General features: G+C 42.4%; 1 protein-coding gene across 1 annotated transcript in view; it reads right to left on the reverse strand.

Annotated features, from left to right (window-relative positions):
* The window catches only part of LOC120065363 (voltage-dependent L-type calcium channel subunit alpha-1D-like), a 138363-nt gene that overhangs the window by 36610 nt on the left and 83911 nt on the right, over positions 1-17842 (reverse strand). The window contains exons 22-29 of the mRNA XM_039016296.1: positions 16447-16553; positions 16001-16088; positions 15639-15746; positions 5168-5220; positions 4786-4932; positions 4291-4492; positions 2142-2300; positions 1122-1232 (exon numbers count right to left, since the gene is read on the reverse strand). Coding sequence (XP_038872224.1) covers positions 1122-1232; positions 2142-2300; positions 4291-4492; positions 4786-4932; positions 5168-5220; positions 15639-15746; positions 16001-16088; positions 16447-16553 — 975 coding nt within the window. The remainder of the gene's footprint in view (positions 1-1121; positions 1233-2141; positions 2301-4290; positions 4493-4785; positions 4933-5167; positions 5221-15638; positions 15747-16000; positions 16089-16446; positions 16554-17842) is intronic.

A 17842-nucleotide genomic window follows, 5' to 3' on the forward strand; every position in this document is an offset into this window, starting at 1 on the left:
AGCAGAAACAGCAGGCCATATAACCAAAGACCAGCGGGTGCATTCAGTGAGGTAAAACGTCCAGCATGTCGCAGATAGAAATGTAACAAATAAAGCTAATACAATTGCCTATTCTATCTGACAGTCATATCTGTTCTACACAATACTTTTCTATCTAAACGTTCTGTAACGGTACACCCTCTTGAACACACCCCAGAACATAGATACATAGAGGGAGGACAGATGACCGGGGACAGATCAGACGGGACAGATCAGGGGCGGGGCCAAGGAGGGTTGGGTGGGGCTTACTTACATCAATCTCACTGAGCACAATGTCTACTATGCTGCCCATCACCACCAGGGCGTCGAACACATTCCAGGCGTCCCCAAAATACCCCTGAGTGAGGTCAGGGGAGTAGGCAGTGGTTAGGTGGTGAGGTTAATACTGGGCTACTGGTGTCATTTCAGTTACTTTCAAATGTTATCTGCATGTTTAATGCATCTATTCCACTGTACAACTTTATTGTAAATGACAGTATGCAATAAAACACGTTGATAGAATTACTGAACTCTAAATGTTAAGGTATTAGAAAGTTAGCTAGGTCACTGGTTAGTGTTCCCAGGTATGCACTAGTAGTCACAAAGAGACAGAGAGAGAGACAGAGAGAGAGAGATACAGAGATTGAGAGAGAGAGAGAAAAGAGTTGGAGAGAGAGAGAGAGAGAGAGAGAGAGAGAGAGAGAGAGAGAGAGAGAGAGAGAGAGAGAGAGAGAGAGTCCTGTCTCTAGGCACTGCACCACACCACTCAGTCTCTTACTGGGTCCCTGTCCTTCTTCTCAACACAAAGCTGTGTGTAGGTACAGTAGGGGGTAGGGAGGAGCAGGAAGGGGTAGGGCAGGGTGTAAACAAGTCAACAACCAACAAATGAAGGTACTGTACTGTACACACAATAACCAAAGACACCTACAAACATAACAGCCACAGACAATACACCCACAAAATAGACAAATGGGGATCTATGTGAGACGGGAAATGCACGAATATGTATGTGTGTGTGTGTTCGTCTGTGTGCACAGATGCATGCATTTGTGTGTGTGTGTGTGTGTGTGTCTGGGGGTGTGTGTTTGTGTGTGTGTCCTTACCCGAGGTTTGAAGGCGATGAGTTTGAGCACCATCTCTGCAGTGAAAACAGCAGTGAAGACCATGTTGAGGATGTCCATCACATAGTTAAATGTTGCAGACTGGCCATAGTGCTACAGGAGAGGGAGATAGAGAGAGAGATAGAGGGAGATAGAGAGAGGGATGGAGAGGGAGATAGGTGGAAAGATGGAGAGGGAGATAGAGAGATGGAGATAGAGAGAGAGATGGAGAGATGAAGAGGGAGATAGAGAGAGATGGAGAGATGGAGAGGGAGATAGATGGAGAGATGGAGAGGGACACAGAGAGAGAGATGGAGAGATGGAGAGGGAGATAGATGGAGAGATGGAGAGGGACACAGAGAGAGAGATGGAGAGGGAGATAGAGAGATGGAGAGATGGAGAGGGAGACAGAGAGAGAGATGGAGAGCGAGACAGAGAGAGAGATGGAGAGGGAGACAGAGAGAGAGATGGAGAGGGAGATAGAGAGAGAGATGGAGAGCGAGATGGAGAGAGAGATGGAGAGGGAGATAGAGAGAGAGATGGAGAGCGAGATGGAGAGAGAGATGGAGAGGGAGATAGAGAGAGAGATGGAGAGCGAGATAGAGAGAGAGATGGAGAGCGAGATAGAGAGAGAGATGGAGAGCGAGATGGAGAGAGAGATGGAGAGGGAGATAGAGAGAGAGATGGAGAGCGAGATAGAGCGATAGAGAGGGAGATAGAGAGAGAGATGGAGAGGGAGATAGAGAGAGAGATGGAGAGCGAGATAGAGCGATAGAGAGGGAGATAGAGAGAGAGATGGAGAGGGAGATAGAGAGAGAGATGGAGAGCGAGATAGAGCGATAGAGAGGGAGTTAGAGAGAGAGATGGAGAGGGAGATAGAGAGAGATGGAGAGCGAGATAGAGCGATAGAGAGGGAGGGAAGGAGAACAATCAAGGTTTTTTATTTCTAATAACCGGAGTATAATAACAAATGTTACGACAAGACTACGGCCTCTGAATGGGTTGGGTTGAGCTTCTTCTTACCTGCACAGCCAGGCAGAGCGTGTTGAGCATGATGAGGACGAACATGATGTACTCAAACCCTGTGGAGTTGACCACGTACCAGAACTTATACTGGTAGGGGTTCTTAGGGATGTACCTCCTCAACGGACGGGCCTTCAGGGCATACTCCACACACTGCCGCTGTAGAGAGAAGCCACACAGTTATTCATTGCATACCTGTACACACAGTATAGTATACACCAGGATTTCTGTTAGCTGGTAATAACCGGCTTTTGGCCAATAAACATTTTGAAAAGCCGCTAAATAAAATAACCAAGAAGACTCGAGGCTGTAATCGCTAACAAAGGTGCTTCAACAAAGTACTGAGTAAAGTGTCTGAATACTTATGTAAATAAGGTAGTTCTGTTTTAATTTTTTTATATATATTTTTTATATAAAACCTGTTTTCACTTTGTCATTATGGGTTATTATATGTAGATTAATGAGGAAAAATAATAATTTTATCCATTTTAGAATAAGGCTGTAACGTATCAAAATGTGGACAAAGTGAAGGAACACTTTCCGAATGCACTGTATAATTTTGTGGAATTAAACTGGCTCGTGTGTACAGTATACTTGTTATGTATCTTATTTCTCACATGCGTACAGCATACAGATACTGAGCCTTTAAGCGTGAAATCTGTCAGACAGTGTGGGAGCTGCTGCTGCAGCATCTCAAACAGCAAATGCATTGGTAATGGAAGGCAGCCTTCATACTACAGTACATATTATGAGGCATGTCTTACCTTTCTTCAAAGTAGCCAAAAACAGACCATATCCGTGGAGGCAATTATTTTATATAATCTTTCTTTCATTGTCCAGTAGACAAAGGCACAACCCTAGTCATATTAACAACCCATGCTAGTTGTTGCATATTTCATCTCCCCTCTTTCTACATTTCAAACAGATATTTTTATCTCTGTCACATGAAACCGCTCGCAGGTGCGTTTTGACAACCGTGTTTTCCCATGAATTGCATTATGGAACAAACATTTGCGCCTAGCCTACTGCCTTGTGCACGTTGCTGCACTCATAATGTGAAGAAATAATAGTTGATCAATGTTTTAAGCTAAACGATCTGATCTGTTGCATCAGACTCATTGCTTTTTAACGTTTTTTATTTTTGTAGCCTCGGCTTACTGGTTGTATGAATTTGGGATCTATCATCTCACAGTCAGAGTCTGTTTGGAACAGACTATTTCTTTCTCTCCAAGCTGATCAATAGAATAGGTCAACTTTTCTACTATGAGGGATAGTAGATTGACATAGGTAGTGATTTTGCTGTTTGTTACTCGTCTTATCGGCTGTGAGAACAGTTATTCTAACATGTTCAAAGTACGCATCAGAATTTGGTAAGAAGAACCGGATATCATTGCATCCTCTGTTAATATGAAAGACTATAATCTGAATGTGATTTCTGTCACTCTGAGCAGTCATAATCAGGTTACGCACCCAACGCATATGGGTCCGGTACATTTATCAAATGTCAGTTACATTTAAATGCTGCTGGTCAAATGTCTGGAGGCATATTTTCCTAATGGAAACCCTGGTATACACACAAACTGCATAGCAACACACTGAGAACCTTAGTGTGGGGAAGGATGAGCAGACTAAACTTGTAGTGCCACAAAACTCATAAACACACATAAACACCACATGAACACACACGTACAGATGCACACGCACGCACACACCCACACACACACATGTTTTGGTCTTCTAAACACACACACACATGTTTTGTTCTTCTAAACACACACACACATGTTTTGTTCTTCTAAACACACACACACACACATGTTTTGTTCTTCTAAACACACACACACACACACACACACATGTTTTGTTCTTCTAAACACACACACACACACACACATGTTTTGTTCTTCTAAACACACACACATGTTTTGTTCTTCTAAACACACACACACACATGTTTTGTTCTTCTAAACACACACACACACACATGTTTTGTTCTTCTAAACACACACACATGTTTTGTTCTTCTAAACACACACACACACATGTTTTGTTCTTCTAAACACACACACACACATGTTTTGTTCTTCTAAACACACACACACACACACATGTTTTGTTCTTCTAAACACACACACACACATGAACTGACCTGGTTCTTATCAAGCTCACAGTTCTTGTACTCTTTCTCTCCTTGCTCCTGGAAGGTGACGATGACGAAGCCGACGAAGATGTTCATCATGAAGAAAGCGATGATGATGATGTAGATGATGAAGAAGATGGAGATCTCGATGCGGTAGTTGTAGATGGGACCCAGGTTCTCCCTGTTAGAGTCTATGGCCTTGTAGAGCAACCTGAGAGAGAGAGAGAGAGAGGGAGAGGAGAGAGATAGGAGAGACCGAGAGGAGAAAGAGAGAGAGAGATAGGAGAGACAGAGAGAGGAGAGAAATAGGAGAGAGAGAGAGAGAGATCGGAGAGAGAGAGATAGAGAGATAGGAGAGACAGAGAGAGGAGAGAGAGGGAGAGGGAGAGGAGAGCAGATAGAGAGAGAGAGAAGACATTTTTGTTTAATTGTTATTTTTTATACACAAAAATATGAACGTGTTTAATATTGTATTTGAGTATATATTATGAGAGTGTGTCTTACGAAGGCCAGCCCTCGAAGGTAGACACGGTGAAAAGAGCCATCATGGCCATCAGCACGTTGTCAAAGTTGAACTCGCTGTTGTGCCACACTCTCTTTTGGATGGCCGGCTGGTTCACGTCCCCGTCCTTAAAATGGATGTAGGTGCCCCTGGGAGGTTAGAGGTCAGAGGTCAGGATATAGGGTTAGGCCTATGATGTACAATATATTAACAATATGAATATTGTGGATGTTGTGAATATGTATGTCTATGGGCAACATGCTCAACTCACAAGATACTAAAGAACACATACTGTAGAGTAAATGAAAGTATTTATGGTACAATATGACTGGTGTCAGTTTACTATGTAGCTATAGATGGACAAATGTATCAAAAGCTACTGACTTGCATTCGTCTGGGCTGGACTTGGCTTCGTCTGTACAGCGGTAAAACTTCCCCTGTGAAGCAAACACACACATCTTCATTGTCTGGGATAGTGTCTACACACAAGGGTCTAATTCATTAGGACACACCATAGCAAAATGTTTAGCAACGGAAAACAAAAACAAGCATTTCATATTGGATGGGTTTCAGTGATCCCCCGTTTCAGTCAGTTTTCTTCCAATTTGGTGTTACAGCGCTGACAGTGTTGTTACAGTAGTGTTATAGTACTGATCTTAGAACCAGTGTTACAGCGCTGACAGTGTTGTTACGGTAGTGTTATAGTACTGATCTTAGAACCAGTGTTACAGCGCTGACAGTGTTGTTACGGTAGTGTTATAGTACTGATCTTAGAACCAGTGTTACAGCGCTGACAGTGTTGTTACGGTAGTGTTATAGTACTGATCTTAGAACCAGTGTTACAGCGCTGACAGTGTTGTTACAGTAGTGTTATAGTACTGATCTTAGAACCAGTGTTACAGCGCTGACAGTGTTGTTACAGTAGTGTTATAGTACTGATCTTAGAACCAGTGTTACAGCGCTGACAGTGTTGTTACAGTAGTGTTATAGTACTGATCTTAGAACCAGTGTTACAGCGCTGACAGTGTTGTTACGGTAGTGTTATAGTACTGATCTTAGAACCAGTGTTACAGCGCTGACAGTGTTGTTACGGTAGTGTTATAGTACTGATCTTAGAACCAGTGTTACAGCGCTGACAGTGTTGTTACGGTAGTGTTATAGTACTGATCTTAGAACCAGTGTTACAGCGCTGACAGTGTTGTTACGGTAGTGTTATAGTACTGATCTTAGAACCAGTGTTATGGCGCTGACAGTGTTGTTACGGTAGTGTTATAGTACTGATCTTAGAACCAGTGTTATGGCGCTGACAGTGCTGTTACGTAGTGTTATAGTACTGATCTTAGAACCAGTGTTATGGCGCTGACAGTGCTGTTACGGTAGTGTTATAGTACTGATCTTAGAACCAGTGTTACAGCGCTGACAGTGTTGTTACAGTAGTGTTATAGTACTGATCTTAGAACCAGTGTTATGGCGCTGACAGTGTTGTTACGGTAGTGTAATAGTAGTGATCTTAGAACCAGTGTTACAGCGCTGACAGTGCTGTTACGGTAGTGTTATAGTACTGATCTTAGAACCAGTGTTACAGCGCTGACAGTGTTGTTACGGTAGTGTTATAGTACTGATCTTAGAACCAGTGTTATGGCGCTGACAGTGTTGTTACGGTAGTGTTATAGTACTGATCTTAGAACCAGTGTTACAGCGCTGACAGTGTTGTTACGGTAGTGTTATAGTACTGATCTTAGAACCAGTGTTACAGCGCTGACAGTGTTGTTACGGTAGTGTTATAGTACTGATCTTAGAACCAGTGTTACAGCGCTGACAGTGTTGTTACGGTAGTGTTATAGTACTGATCTTAGAACCAGTGTTACAGCGCTGACAGTGTTGTTACGGTAGTGTTATAGTACTGATCTTAGAACCAGTGTTACAGCGCTGACAGTGTTGTTACAGTAGTGTTATAGTACTGATCTTAGAACCAGTGTTACAGCGCTGACAGTGTTGTTACGGTAGTGTTATAGTACTGATCTTAGAACCAGTGTTACAGCGCTGACAGTGTTGTTACGGTAGTGTTATAGTACTGATCTTAGAACCAGTGTTACGGCTCTGACAGTGCTGTTACGGTAGTGTTATAGTACTGATCTTAGAACCAGTGTTACAGCGCTGACAGTGTTGTTACAGTAGTGTTATAGTACTGATCTTAGAACCAGTGTTACGGCTCTGACAGTGCTGTTACGGTAGTGTTATAGTACTGATCTTAGAACCAGTGTTATGGCGCTGACAGTGTTGTTACGGTAGTGTTATAGTACTGATCTTAGAACCAGTGTTATGGCGCTGACAGTGCTGTTACGTAGTGTTATAGTACTGATCTTAGAACCAGTGTTACAGCGCTGACAGTGCTGTTACGGTAGTGTTATAGTACTGATCTTAGAACCAGTGTTACAGCGCTGACAGTGTTGTTACGGTAGTGTTATAGTACTGATCTTAGAACCAGTGTTACAGCGCTGACAGTGTTGTTACGGTAGTGTTATAGTACTGATCTTAGAACCAGTGTTGCAGCGCTGACAGTGTTGTTACGGTAGTGTTATAGTACTGATCTTAGAACCAGTGTTACAGCGCTGACAGTGTTGTTACGGTAGTGTTATAGTACTGATCTTAGAACCAGTGTTACCACGCTGACAGTGCTGTTACGTAGTGTTATAGTACTGATCTTAGAACCAGTGTTACAGCGCTGACAGTGTTGTTACGGTAGTGTTATAGTACTGATCTTAGAACCAGTGTTATGGCGCTGACAGTGCTGTTACGTAGTGTTATAGTACTGATCTTAGAACCAGTGTTACAGCGCTGACAGTGTTGTTACGGTAGTGTTATAGTACTGATCTTAGAACCAGTGTTATGGCGCTGACAGTGCTGTTACAGTAGTGTTATAGTACTGATCTAAGAACCAGTGTTACAGCGCTGACAGTGTTGTTACGGTAGTGTTATAGTACTGATCTTAGAACCAGTGTTACAGCGCTGACAGTGTTGTTACAGTAGTGTTATAGTACTGATCTTAGAACCAGTGTTACGGCTCTGACAGTGCTGTTACGGTAGTGTTATAGTACTGATCTTAGAACCAGTGTTATGGCGCTGACAGTGTTGTTACGTAGTGTTATAGTACTGATCTTAGAACCAGTGTTACAGCGCTGACAGTGTTGTTACGGTAGTGTTATAGTACTGATCTTAGAACCAGTGTTATGGCGCTGACAGTGTTGTTACGTAGTGTTATAGTACTGATCTTAGAACCAGTGTTACAGCGCTGACAGTGTTGTTACGGTAGTGTTATAGTACTGATCTTAGAACCAGTGTTACAGCGCTGACAGTGTTGTTACAGTAGTGTTATAGTACTGATCTTAGAACCAGTGTTACAGCGCTGACAGTGTTGTTACAGTAGTGTTATAGTACTGATCTTAGAACCAGTGTTACAGCGCTGACAGTGTTGTTACAGTAGTGTTATAGTACTGATCTTAGAACCAGTGTTACAGCTCTGACAGTGCTGTTACGGTAGTGTTATAGTACTGATCTTAGAACCAGTGTTACAGCGCTGACAGTGTTGTTACAGTAGTGTTATAGTACTGATCTTAGAACCAGTGTTACGGCTCTGACAGTGTTGTTACGGTAGTGTTATAGTACTGATCTTAGAACCAGTGTTACAGCGCTGACAGTGTTGTTACAGTAGTGTTATAGTACTGATCTTAGAACCAGTGTTACAGCGCTGACAGTGTTGTTACAGTAGTGTTATAGTACTGATCTTAGAACCAGTGTTACAGCGCTGACAGTGTTGTTACAGTAGTGTTATAGTACTGATCTTAGAACCAGTGTTACAGCGCTGACAGTGTTGTTACGGTAGTGTTATAGTACTGATCTTAGAACCAGTGTTACAGCGCTGACAGTGTTGTTACGGTAGTGTTATAGTACTGATCTTAGAACCAGTGTTACAGCGCTGACAGTGTTGTTACGGTAGTGTTATAGTACTGATCTTAGAACCAGTGTTACAGCGCTGACAGTGTTGTTACGGTAGTGTTATAGTACTGATCTTAGAACCAGTGTTACAGCGCTGACAGTGTTGTTACAGTAGTGTTATAGTACTGATCTTAGAACCAGTGTTATGGTGCTGACAGTGTTGTTACGGTAGTGTTATAGTACTGATCTTAGAACCAGTGTTATGGCGCTGACAGTGTTGTTACGTAGTGTTATAGTACTGATCTTAGAACCAGTGTTATGGCGCTGACAGTGCTGTTACGGTAGTGTTATAGTACTGATCTTAGAACCAGTGTTACAGCGCTGACAGTGTTGTTACAGTAGTGTTATAGTACTGATCTTAGAACCAGTGTTATGGCGCTGACAGTGTTGTTACGGTAGTGTTATAGTACTGATCTTAGAACCAGTGTTATGGCGCTGACAGTGCTGTTACGGTAGTGTTATAGTACTGATCTTAGAACCAGTGTTACAGCGCTGACAGTGTTGTTACGGTAGTGTTATAGTACTGATCTTAGAACCAGTGTTAAGGCGCTGACAGTGTTGTTACGGTAGTGTTATAGTACTGATCTTAGAACCAGTGTTACGGCGCTGACAGTGTTGTTACGGTAGTGTTATAGTACTGATCTTAGAACCAGTGTTACAGCGCTGACAGTGTTGTTACGGTAGTGTTATAGTACTGATCTTAGAACCAGTGTTACAGCGCTGACAGTGTTGTTACGGTAGTGTTATAGTACTGATCTTAGAACCAGTGTTACAGCGCTGACAGTGTTGTTACGGTAGTGTTATAGTACTGATCTTAGAACCAGTGTTACAGCGCTGACAGTGTTGTTACAGTAGTGTTATAGTACTGATCTTAGAACCAGTGTTACAGCGCTGACAGTGTTGTTACAGTAGTGTTATAGTACTGATCTTAGAACCAGTGTTACAGCGCTGACAGTGTTGTTACGGTAGTGTTATAGTACTGATCTTAGAACCAGTGTTACGGCTCTGACAGTGCTGTTACGGTAGTGTTATAGTACTGATCTTAGAACCAGTGTTACAGCGCTGACAGTGTTGTTACAGTAGTGTTATAGTACTGATCTTAGAACCAGTGTTACGGCTCTGACAGTGCTGTTACGGTAGTGTTATAGTACTGATCTTAGAACCAGTGTTATGGCGCTGACAGTGTTGTTACGGTAGTGTTATAGTACTGATCTTAGAACCAGTGTTATGGCGCTGACAGTGCTGTTACGTAGTGTTATAGTACTGATCTTAGAACCAGTGTTACAGCGCTGACAGTGCTGTTACGGTAGTGTTATAGTACTGATCTTAGAACCAGTGTTACAGCGCTGACAGTGTTGTTACGGTAGTGTTATAGTACTGATCTTAGAACCAGTGTTACAGCGCTGACAGTGTTGTTACGGTAGTGTTATAGTACTGATCTTAGAACCAGTGTTGCAGCGCTGACAGTGTTGTTACGGTAGTGTTATAGTACTGATCTTAGAACCAGTGTTACAGCGCTGACAGTGTTGTTACGGTAGTGTTATAGTACTGATCTTAGAACCAGTGTTACCACGCTGACAGTGCTGTTACGTAGTGTTATAGTACTGATCTTAGAACCAGTGTTACAGCGCTGACAGTGTTGTTACGGTAGTGTTATAGTACTGATCTTAGAACCAGTGTTATGGCGCTGACAGTGCTGTTACGTAGTGTTATAGTACTGATCTTAGAACCAGTGTTACAGCGCTGACAGTGTTGTTACGGTAGTGTTATAGTACTGATCTTAGAACCAGTGTTATGGCGCTGACAGTGCTGTTACAGTAGTGTTATAGTACTGATCTAAGAACCAGTGTTACAGCGCTGACAGTGTTGTTACGGTAGTGTTATAGTACTGATCTTAGAACCAGTGTTACAGCGCTGACAGTGTTGTTACAGTAGTGTTATAGTACTGATCTTAGAACCAGTGTTACGGCTCTGACAGTGCTGTTACGGTAGTGTTATAGTACTGATCTTAGAACCAGTGTTATGGCGCTGACAGTGTTGTTACGTAGTGTTATAGTACTGATCTTAGAACCAGTGTTACAGCGCTGACAGTGTTGTTACGGTAGTGTTATAGTACTGATCTTAGAACCAGTGTTATGGCGCTGACAGTGTTGTTACGTAGTGTTATAGTACTGATCTTAGAACCAGTGTTACAGCGCTGACAGTGTTGTTACGGTAGTGTTATAGTACTGATCTTAGAACCAGTGTTACAGCGCTGACAGTGTTGTTACAGTAGTGTTATAGTACTGATCTTAGAACCAGTGTTACAGCGCTGACAGTGTTGTTACAGTAGTGTTATAGTACTGATCTTAGAACCAGTGTTACAGCGCTGACAGTGTTGTTACAGTAGTGTTATAGTACTGATCTTAGAACCAGTGTTACAGCTCTGACAGTGCTGTTACGGTAGTGTTATAGTACTGATCTTAGAACCAGTGTTACAGCGCTGACAGTGTTGTTACAGTAGTGTTATAGTACTGATCTTAGAACCAGTGTTACGGCTCTGACAGTGCTGTTACGGTAGTGTTATAGTACTGATCTTAGAACCAGTGTTATGGCGCTGACAGTGTTGTTACGGTAGTGTTATAGTACTGATCTTAGAACCAGTGTTACAGCGCTGACAGTGTTGTTACAGTAGTGTTATAGTACTGATCTTAGAACCAGTGGTACGGCTCTGACAGTGCTGTTATGGTAGTGTTATAGTACTGATCTTAGAACCAGTGTTACAGCGCTGACAGTGTTGTTACGGTAGTGTTATAGTACTGATCTTAGAACCAGTGTTATGGCGCTGACAGTGTTGTTACGGTAGTGTTATAGTACTGATCTTAGAACCAGTGTTACAGCGCTGACAGTGTTGTTACGGTAGTGGTATAGTACTGATCTTAGAACCAGTGTTACAGCGCTGACAGTGTTGTTACGGTAGTGTTATAGTACTGATCTTAGAACCAGTGTTACAGCGCTGACAGTGTTGTTACGGTAGTGTTATAGTACTGATCTTAGAACCAGTGTTACCACGCTGACAGTGCTGTTACGTAGTGTTATAGTACTGATCTTAGAACCAGTGTTACAGCGCTGACAGTGTTGTTACGGTAGTGTTATAGTACTGATCTTAGAACCAGTGTTATGGCGCTGACAGTGCTGTTACGTAGTGTTATAGTACTGATCTTAGAACCAGTGTTACAGCTCTGACAGTGCTGTTACGGTAGTGTTATAGTACTGATCTTAGAACCAGTGTTACAGCGCTGACAGTGTTGTTACAGTAGTGTTATAGTACTGATCTTAGAACCAGTGTTACGGCTCTGACAGTGCTGTTACGGTAGTGTTATAGTACTGATCTTAGAACCAGTGTTATGGCGCTGACAGTGTTGTTACGGTAGTGTTATAGTACTGATCTTAGAACCAGTGTTACAGCACTGACAGTGTTGTTACAGTAGTGTTATAGTACTGATCTTAGAACCAGTGGTACGGCTCTGACAGTGCTGTTACGGTAGTGTTATAGTACTGATCTTAGAACCAGTGTTACAGCGCTGACAGTGTTGTTACGGTAGTGTTATAGTACTGATCTTAGAACCAGTGTTACGGCGCTGACAGTGTTGTTACGGTAGTGTTATAGTACTGATCTTAGAACCAGTGTTACAGCGCTGACAGTGTTGTTACGGTAGTGGTATAGTACTGATCTTAGAACCAGTGTTACAGCGCTGACAGTGTTGTTACGGTAGTGTTATAGTACTGATCTTAGAACCAGTGTTACAGCGCTGACAGTGTTGTTACGGTAGTGTTATAGTACTGATCTTAGAACCAGTGTTACCACGCTGACAGTGCTGTTACGTAGTGTTATAGTACTGATCTTAGAACCAGTGTTACAGCGCTGACAGTGTTGTTACGGTAGTGTTATAGTACTGATCTTAGAACCAGTGTTATGGCGCTGACAGTGCTGTTACGTAGTGTTATAGTACTGATCTTAGAACCAGTGTTACGGCGCTGACAGTGTTGTTACGTAGTGTTATAGTACTGATCTTAGAACCAGTGTTACAGCGCTGACAGTGTTGTTACGGTAGTGTTATAGTACTGATCTTAGAACCAGTGTTACAGCGCTGACAGTGTTGTTACGGTAGTGTTATAGTACTGATCTTAGAACCAGTGTTACCACGCTGACAGTGCTGTTACGTAGTGTTATAGTACTGATCTTAGAACCAGTGTTACAGCGCTGACAGTGTTGTTACGGTAGTGTTATAGTACTGATCTTAGAACCAGTGTTATGGCGCTGACAGTGCTGTTACGGTAGTGTTATAGTACTGATCTTAGAACCAGTGTTACAGCGCTGACAGTGTTGTTACGGTAGTGTTATAGTACTGATCTTAGAACCAGTGTTACGGCTCTGACAGTGCTGTTACGGTAGTGTTATAGTACTGATCTTAGAACCAGTGTTATGGCTCTGACAGTGCTGTTACGTAGTGTTATAGTACTGATCTTAGAACCAGTGTTACAGCGCTGACAGTGTTGTTACGGTAGTGTTATAGTACTGATCTTAGAACCAGTGTTACGGCTCTGACAGTGCTGTTACGGTAGTGTTATAGTACTGATCTTAGAACCAGTGTTATGGCGCTGACAGTGTTGTTACGGTAGTGTTATAGTACTGATCTTAGAACCAGTGTTACAGCGCTGACAGTGTTGTTACAGTAGTGTTATAGTACTGATCTTAGAACCAGTGTTACGGCTCTGACAGTGCTGTTACGGTAGTGTTATAGTACTGATCTTAGAACCAGTGTTACAGCGCTGACAGTGTTGTTACGGTAGTGTTATAGTACTGATCTTAGAACCAGTGTTATGGCGCTGACAGTGTTGTTACGGTAGTGTTATAGTACTGATCTTAGAACCAGTGTTACAGCGCTGACAGTGTTGTTACGGTAGTGGTATAGTACTGATCTTAGAACCAGTGTTACAGCGCTGACAGTGTTGTTACGGTAGTGTTATAGTACTGATCTTAGAACCAGTGTTACAGCGCTGACAGTGTTGTTACGGTAGTATTATAGTACTGATCTTAGAACCAGTGTTACCACGCTGACAGTGCTGTTACGTAGTGTTATAGTACTGATCTTAGAACCAGTGTTACAGCGCTGACAGTGTTGTTACGGTAGTGTTATAGTACTGATCTTAGAACCAGTGTTATGGCGCTGACAGTGCTGTTACGTAGTGTTATAGTACTGATCTTAGAACCAGTGTTACAGCGCTGACAGTGTTGTTACGGTAGTGTTATAGTACTGATCTTAGAACCAGTGTTATGGCGCTGACAGTGCTGTTACAGTAGTGTTATAGTACTGATCTTAGAACCAGTGTTACAGCGCTGACAGTGTTGTTACGGTAGTGTTATAGTACTGATCTTAGAACCAGTGTTACAGCGCTGACAGTGTTGTTACAGTAGTGTTATAGTACTGATCTTAGAACCAGTGTTACGGCTCTGACAGTGCTGTTACGGTAGTGTTATAGTACTGATCTTAGAACCAGTGTTATGGCGCTGACAGTGTTGTTACGTAGTGTTATAGTACTGATCTTAGAACCAGTGTTACAGCGCTGACAGTGTTGTTACGGTAGTGTTATAGTACTGATCTTAGAACCAGTGTTATGGCGCTGACAGTGTTGTTACGTAGTGTTATAGTACTGATCTTAGAACCAGTGTTACAGCGCTGACAGTGTTGTTACGGTAGTGTTATAGTACTGATCTTAGAACCAGTGTTATGGCGCTGACAGTGCTGTTACGGTAGTGTTATAGTACTGATCTTAGAACCAGTGTTATGGCGCTGACAGTGCTGTTACGTAGTGTTATAGTACTGATCTTAGAACCAGTGTTACAGCGCTGACAGTGTTGTTACGGTAGTGTTATAGTACTGATCTTAGAACCAGTGTTACGGCGCTGACAGTGTTGTTACGTAGTGTTATAGTACTGATCTTAGAACCAGTGTTACAGCGCTGACAGTGTTGTTACGGTAGTGTTATAGTACTGATCTTAGAACCAGTGTTACAGCGCTGACAGTGTTGTTACGGTAGTGTTATAGTACTGATCTTAGAACCAGTGTTACCACGCTGACAGTGCTGTTACGTAGTGTTATAGTACTGATCTTAGAACCAGTGTTACAGCGCTGACAGTGTTGTTACGGTAGTGTTATAGTACTGATCTTAGAACCAGTGTTATGGCGCTGACAGTGCTGTTACGGTAGTGTTATAGTACTGATCTTAGAACCAGTGTTACAGCGCTGACAGTGTTGTTACGGTAGTGTTATAGTACTGATCTTAGAACCAGTGTTACGGCTCTGACAGTGCTGTTACGGTAGTGTTATAGTACTGATCTTAGAACCAGTGTTATGGCTCTGACAGTGCTGTTACGTAGTGTTATAGTACTGATCTTAGAACCAGTGTTACAGCGCTGACAGTGTTGTTACGGTAGTGTTATAGTACTGATCTTAGAACCAGTGTTACAGCGCTGACAGTGTTGTTACGGTAGTGTTATAGTACTGATCTTAGAACCAGTGTTACGGCTCTGACAGTGCTGTTACGGTAGTGTTATAGTACTGATCTTAGAACCAGTGTTACAGCGCTGACAGTGTTGTTACGGTAGTGTTATAGTACTGATCTTAGAACCAGTGTTATGGCGCTGACAGTGCTGTTACGTAGTGTTATAGTACTGATCTTAGAACCAGTGTTATGGCGCTGACAGTGCTGTTACGTAGTGTTATAGTACTGATCTTAGAACCAGTGTTACAGCGCTGACAGTGCTGTTACGATAGTGTTATAGTACTGATCTTAGAACCAGTGTTACTGTGCTGACCTTAAAGAGCTGTACTCCTATGCAGGCAAACATGAACTGCAGCAGCGTGGTGACGATCATGATGTTACCGATGGTCCTGATGGCCACAAACACACACTGGACTACGTGCTGCAAGGGTCAAAGTTAAAATGTTAGCAGTCATTGAACGGTAAGATGGCATTACATTGATGAAAGGTCAATATATGTCAAAGAAGACAAGGAGCTATAGTAACGATACAGTTACGGGAACTATTACTTTTTTTACCTGTCGCACGGCACAGGTTTTTGTAACAAACTATCACAAGTTTACTGTAATTGTTCTACCAATACTGTGGCAAGTAATATGATACATAAAGAGAAAGAGTAGGAGGTTTACAGTCTACCTTGAGACCTTTGGCTCTGTTGATAGCCCTCAGGGGCCGAAGCACACGCAGGACCCTCAGAATCTTCACCACTGAGATGGCAGAGGACCTAAATGTCATCACAGGAACTCACTGTCAGAAACAAACTCGCACTCTCTAAATACAACCATTCACTGCCATATCTAACTGGACCATATCAATTAAAAATGATGTGTTAGGACAGTGTGCAAGAGAGAAGAAACAGAGAGAGAGGGAGAATGGGTGAGGAATATGATGAAGAGACAGATAGCAGAGTGTGAGAGAGAGAAAACGTGAGACAGAGAGAGAGAGAGAGAGAGAGAGAGAGAGAGAGATAGAGAGAGAAAAAGTGAGACAGAGAGAGAGAGAGAGATAGAGAGAGAGAGCGAGAGGGAGGGAGAGAGAAAGAAAGAAAATAGTGTGGGCGGAGGGTAGCAGCAGGTACTGACTGGATGCAGAAGGAGACCAGGGAGACCCCCACCACCAGCAGATCCAGCAGGTTGAAGGTGTTCCTACAGAACGCCCCTTTATGGAGGAACGCCCCGTATGTGGTCATCTGATGGGAAGGGCACAGTTAGTTAGAGGGGTATCAGACACTAAGAAATACACACATTAACATAAACACAGAGACATACACACAACCCACTGGGCACAAACTGGTTGAATCAACGTTGTTTTAACGTAATTTATCAACATATTGTGATGTGGAATCTACGTGGAAAATACCTTGGATATGAAGAAAGTAATCAAACAAACTGGAATTAAAGCAAGACTAAGTGAAAGTAATCAAACAAACTGGAATTAAAGCCAGACTAAGTGAAGTAATCAAACAAACTGGAATTAAAGCCAGACTAAGTGAAAGTAATCAAACAAACTGGAATTAAGGCCAGACTAAGTGAAAGTAATCAAACAAACTGGAATTAAAGCCAGACTAAGTGGAACGATCCAAGCAGAAGATACATCTCCTTCAAATGTTGATCTTTGGCTCCATTGACTAACAAACACAATTGAATATCACTTTGAAATAAAATAAATAGCCTATTAACTTGTCGACAAGCTAACAAATGATATGTTGGATTCACGTCTCCAACTCAACCAAAAGTTAAAGTTAAAGAATGGGATTTAAGCCAGTGGCTCAAATGGAACAATCTAAGCAGATACATCTGCTTTAAATGTTGATATTTGGTTACGTTGTCAACCAAACACAATTCAATATTACTTGTGTAATACAGGAAAAGGCTACCTTACAAACTAATGTAACATACAACCTTAAAATGAGTAACACATCCATGGCCACATTTTGTGGTTACTGCAACTATAAAGTTCTTCTTATGTAATCATTTAAAGTGTGCATGTCAAAGATAACAGGTCGTCGCAGGTCTGTGGAAATCTTGAAATTTGGTTGTGCTTTTAGATGGTTGAAAGCATAGCGATAACACATTGGAAATTCAACACATTTTTGGCTGTGTTTTTGAGTGGGTAAATATAGGTTGTAATCTCACTGTTCATCGTCTCAACCAAATACTACCCAGTTCTCCACGTTGAAATGACATGGTGTCCCCAGTGAGAAGTACACAACAGTTGTACACCACAAGACAGACACACCCAAATAGACAAAGGAGTAGAAACAGCAATAATACAGCACTCACTCTCCCTCACACCCACGTACACCCACATAATTCCACACTCTTGTAGATCACTCTATTTCAGGGTGGCGAGCTCAGGCTCAGACTCAGGCTCAGGCTCAGGCTCAGGCTCAGACTCAGACAGAGCAGTAAAACAGGAGGCTAGCAGCTACCATCGCCACCCCACGGCACACTGGTACATGAATGTAGTAGCAAGTCA

The sequence above is a fragment of the Salvelinus namaycush genome, chromosome 20 (assembly GCF_016432855.1).
Source record: "Salvelinus namaycush isolate Seneca chromosome 20, SaNama_1.0, whole genome shotgun sequence".
Taxonomy (NCBI): domain Eukaryota; kingdom Metazoa; phylum Chordata; class Actinopteri; order Salmoniformes; family Salmonidae; genus Salvelinus; species Salvelinus namaycush.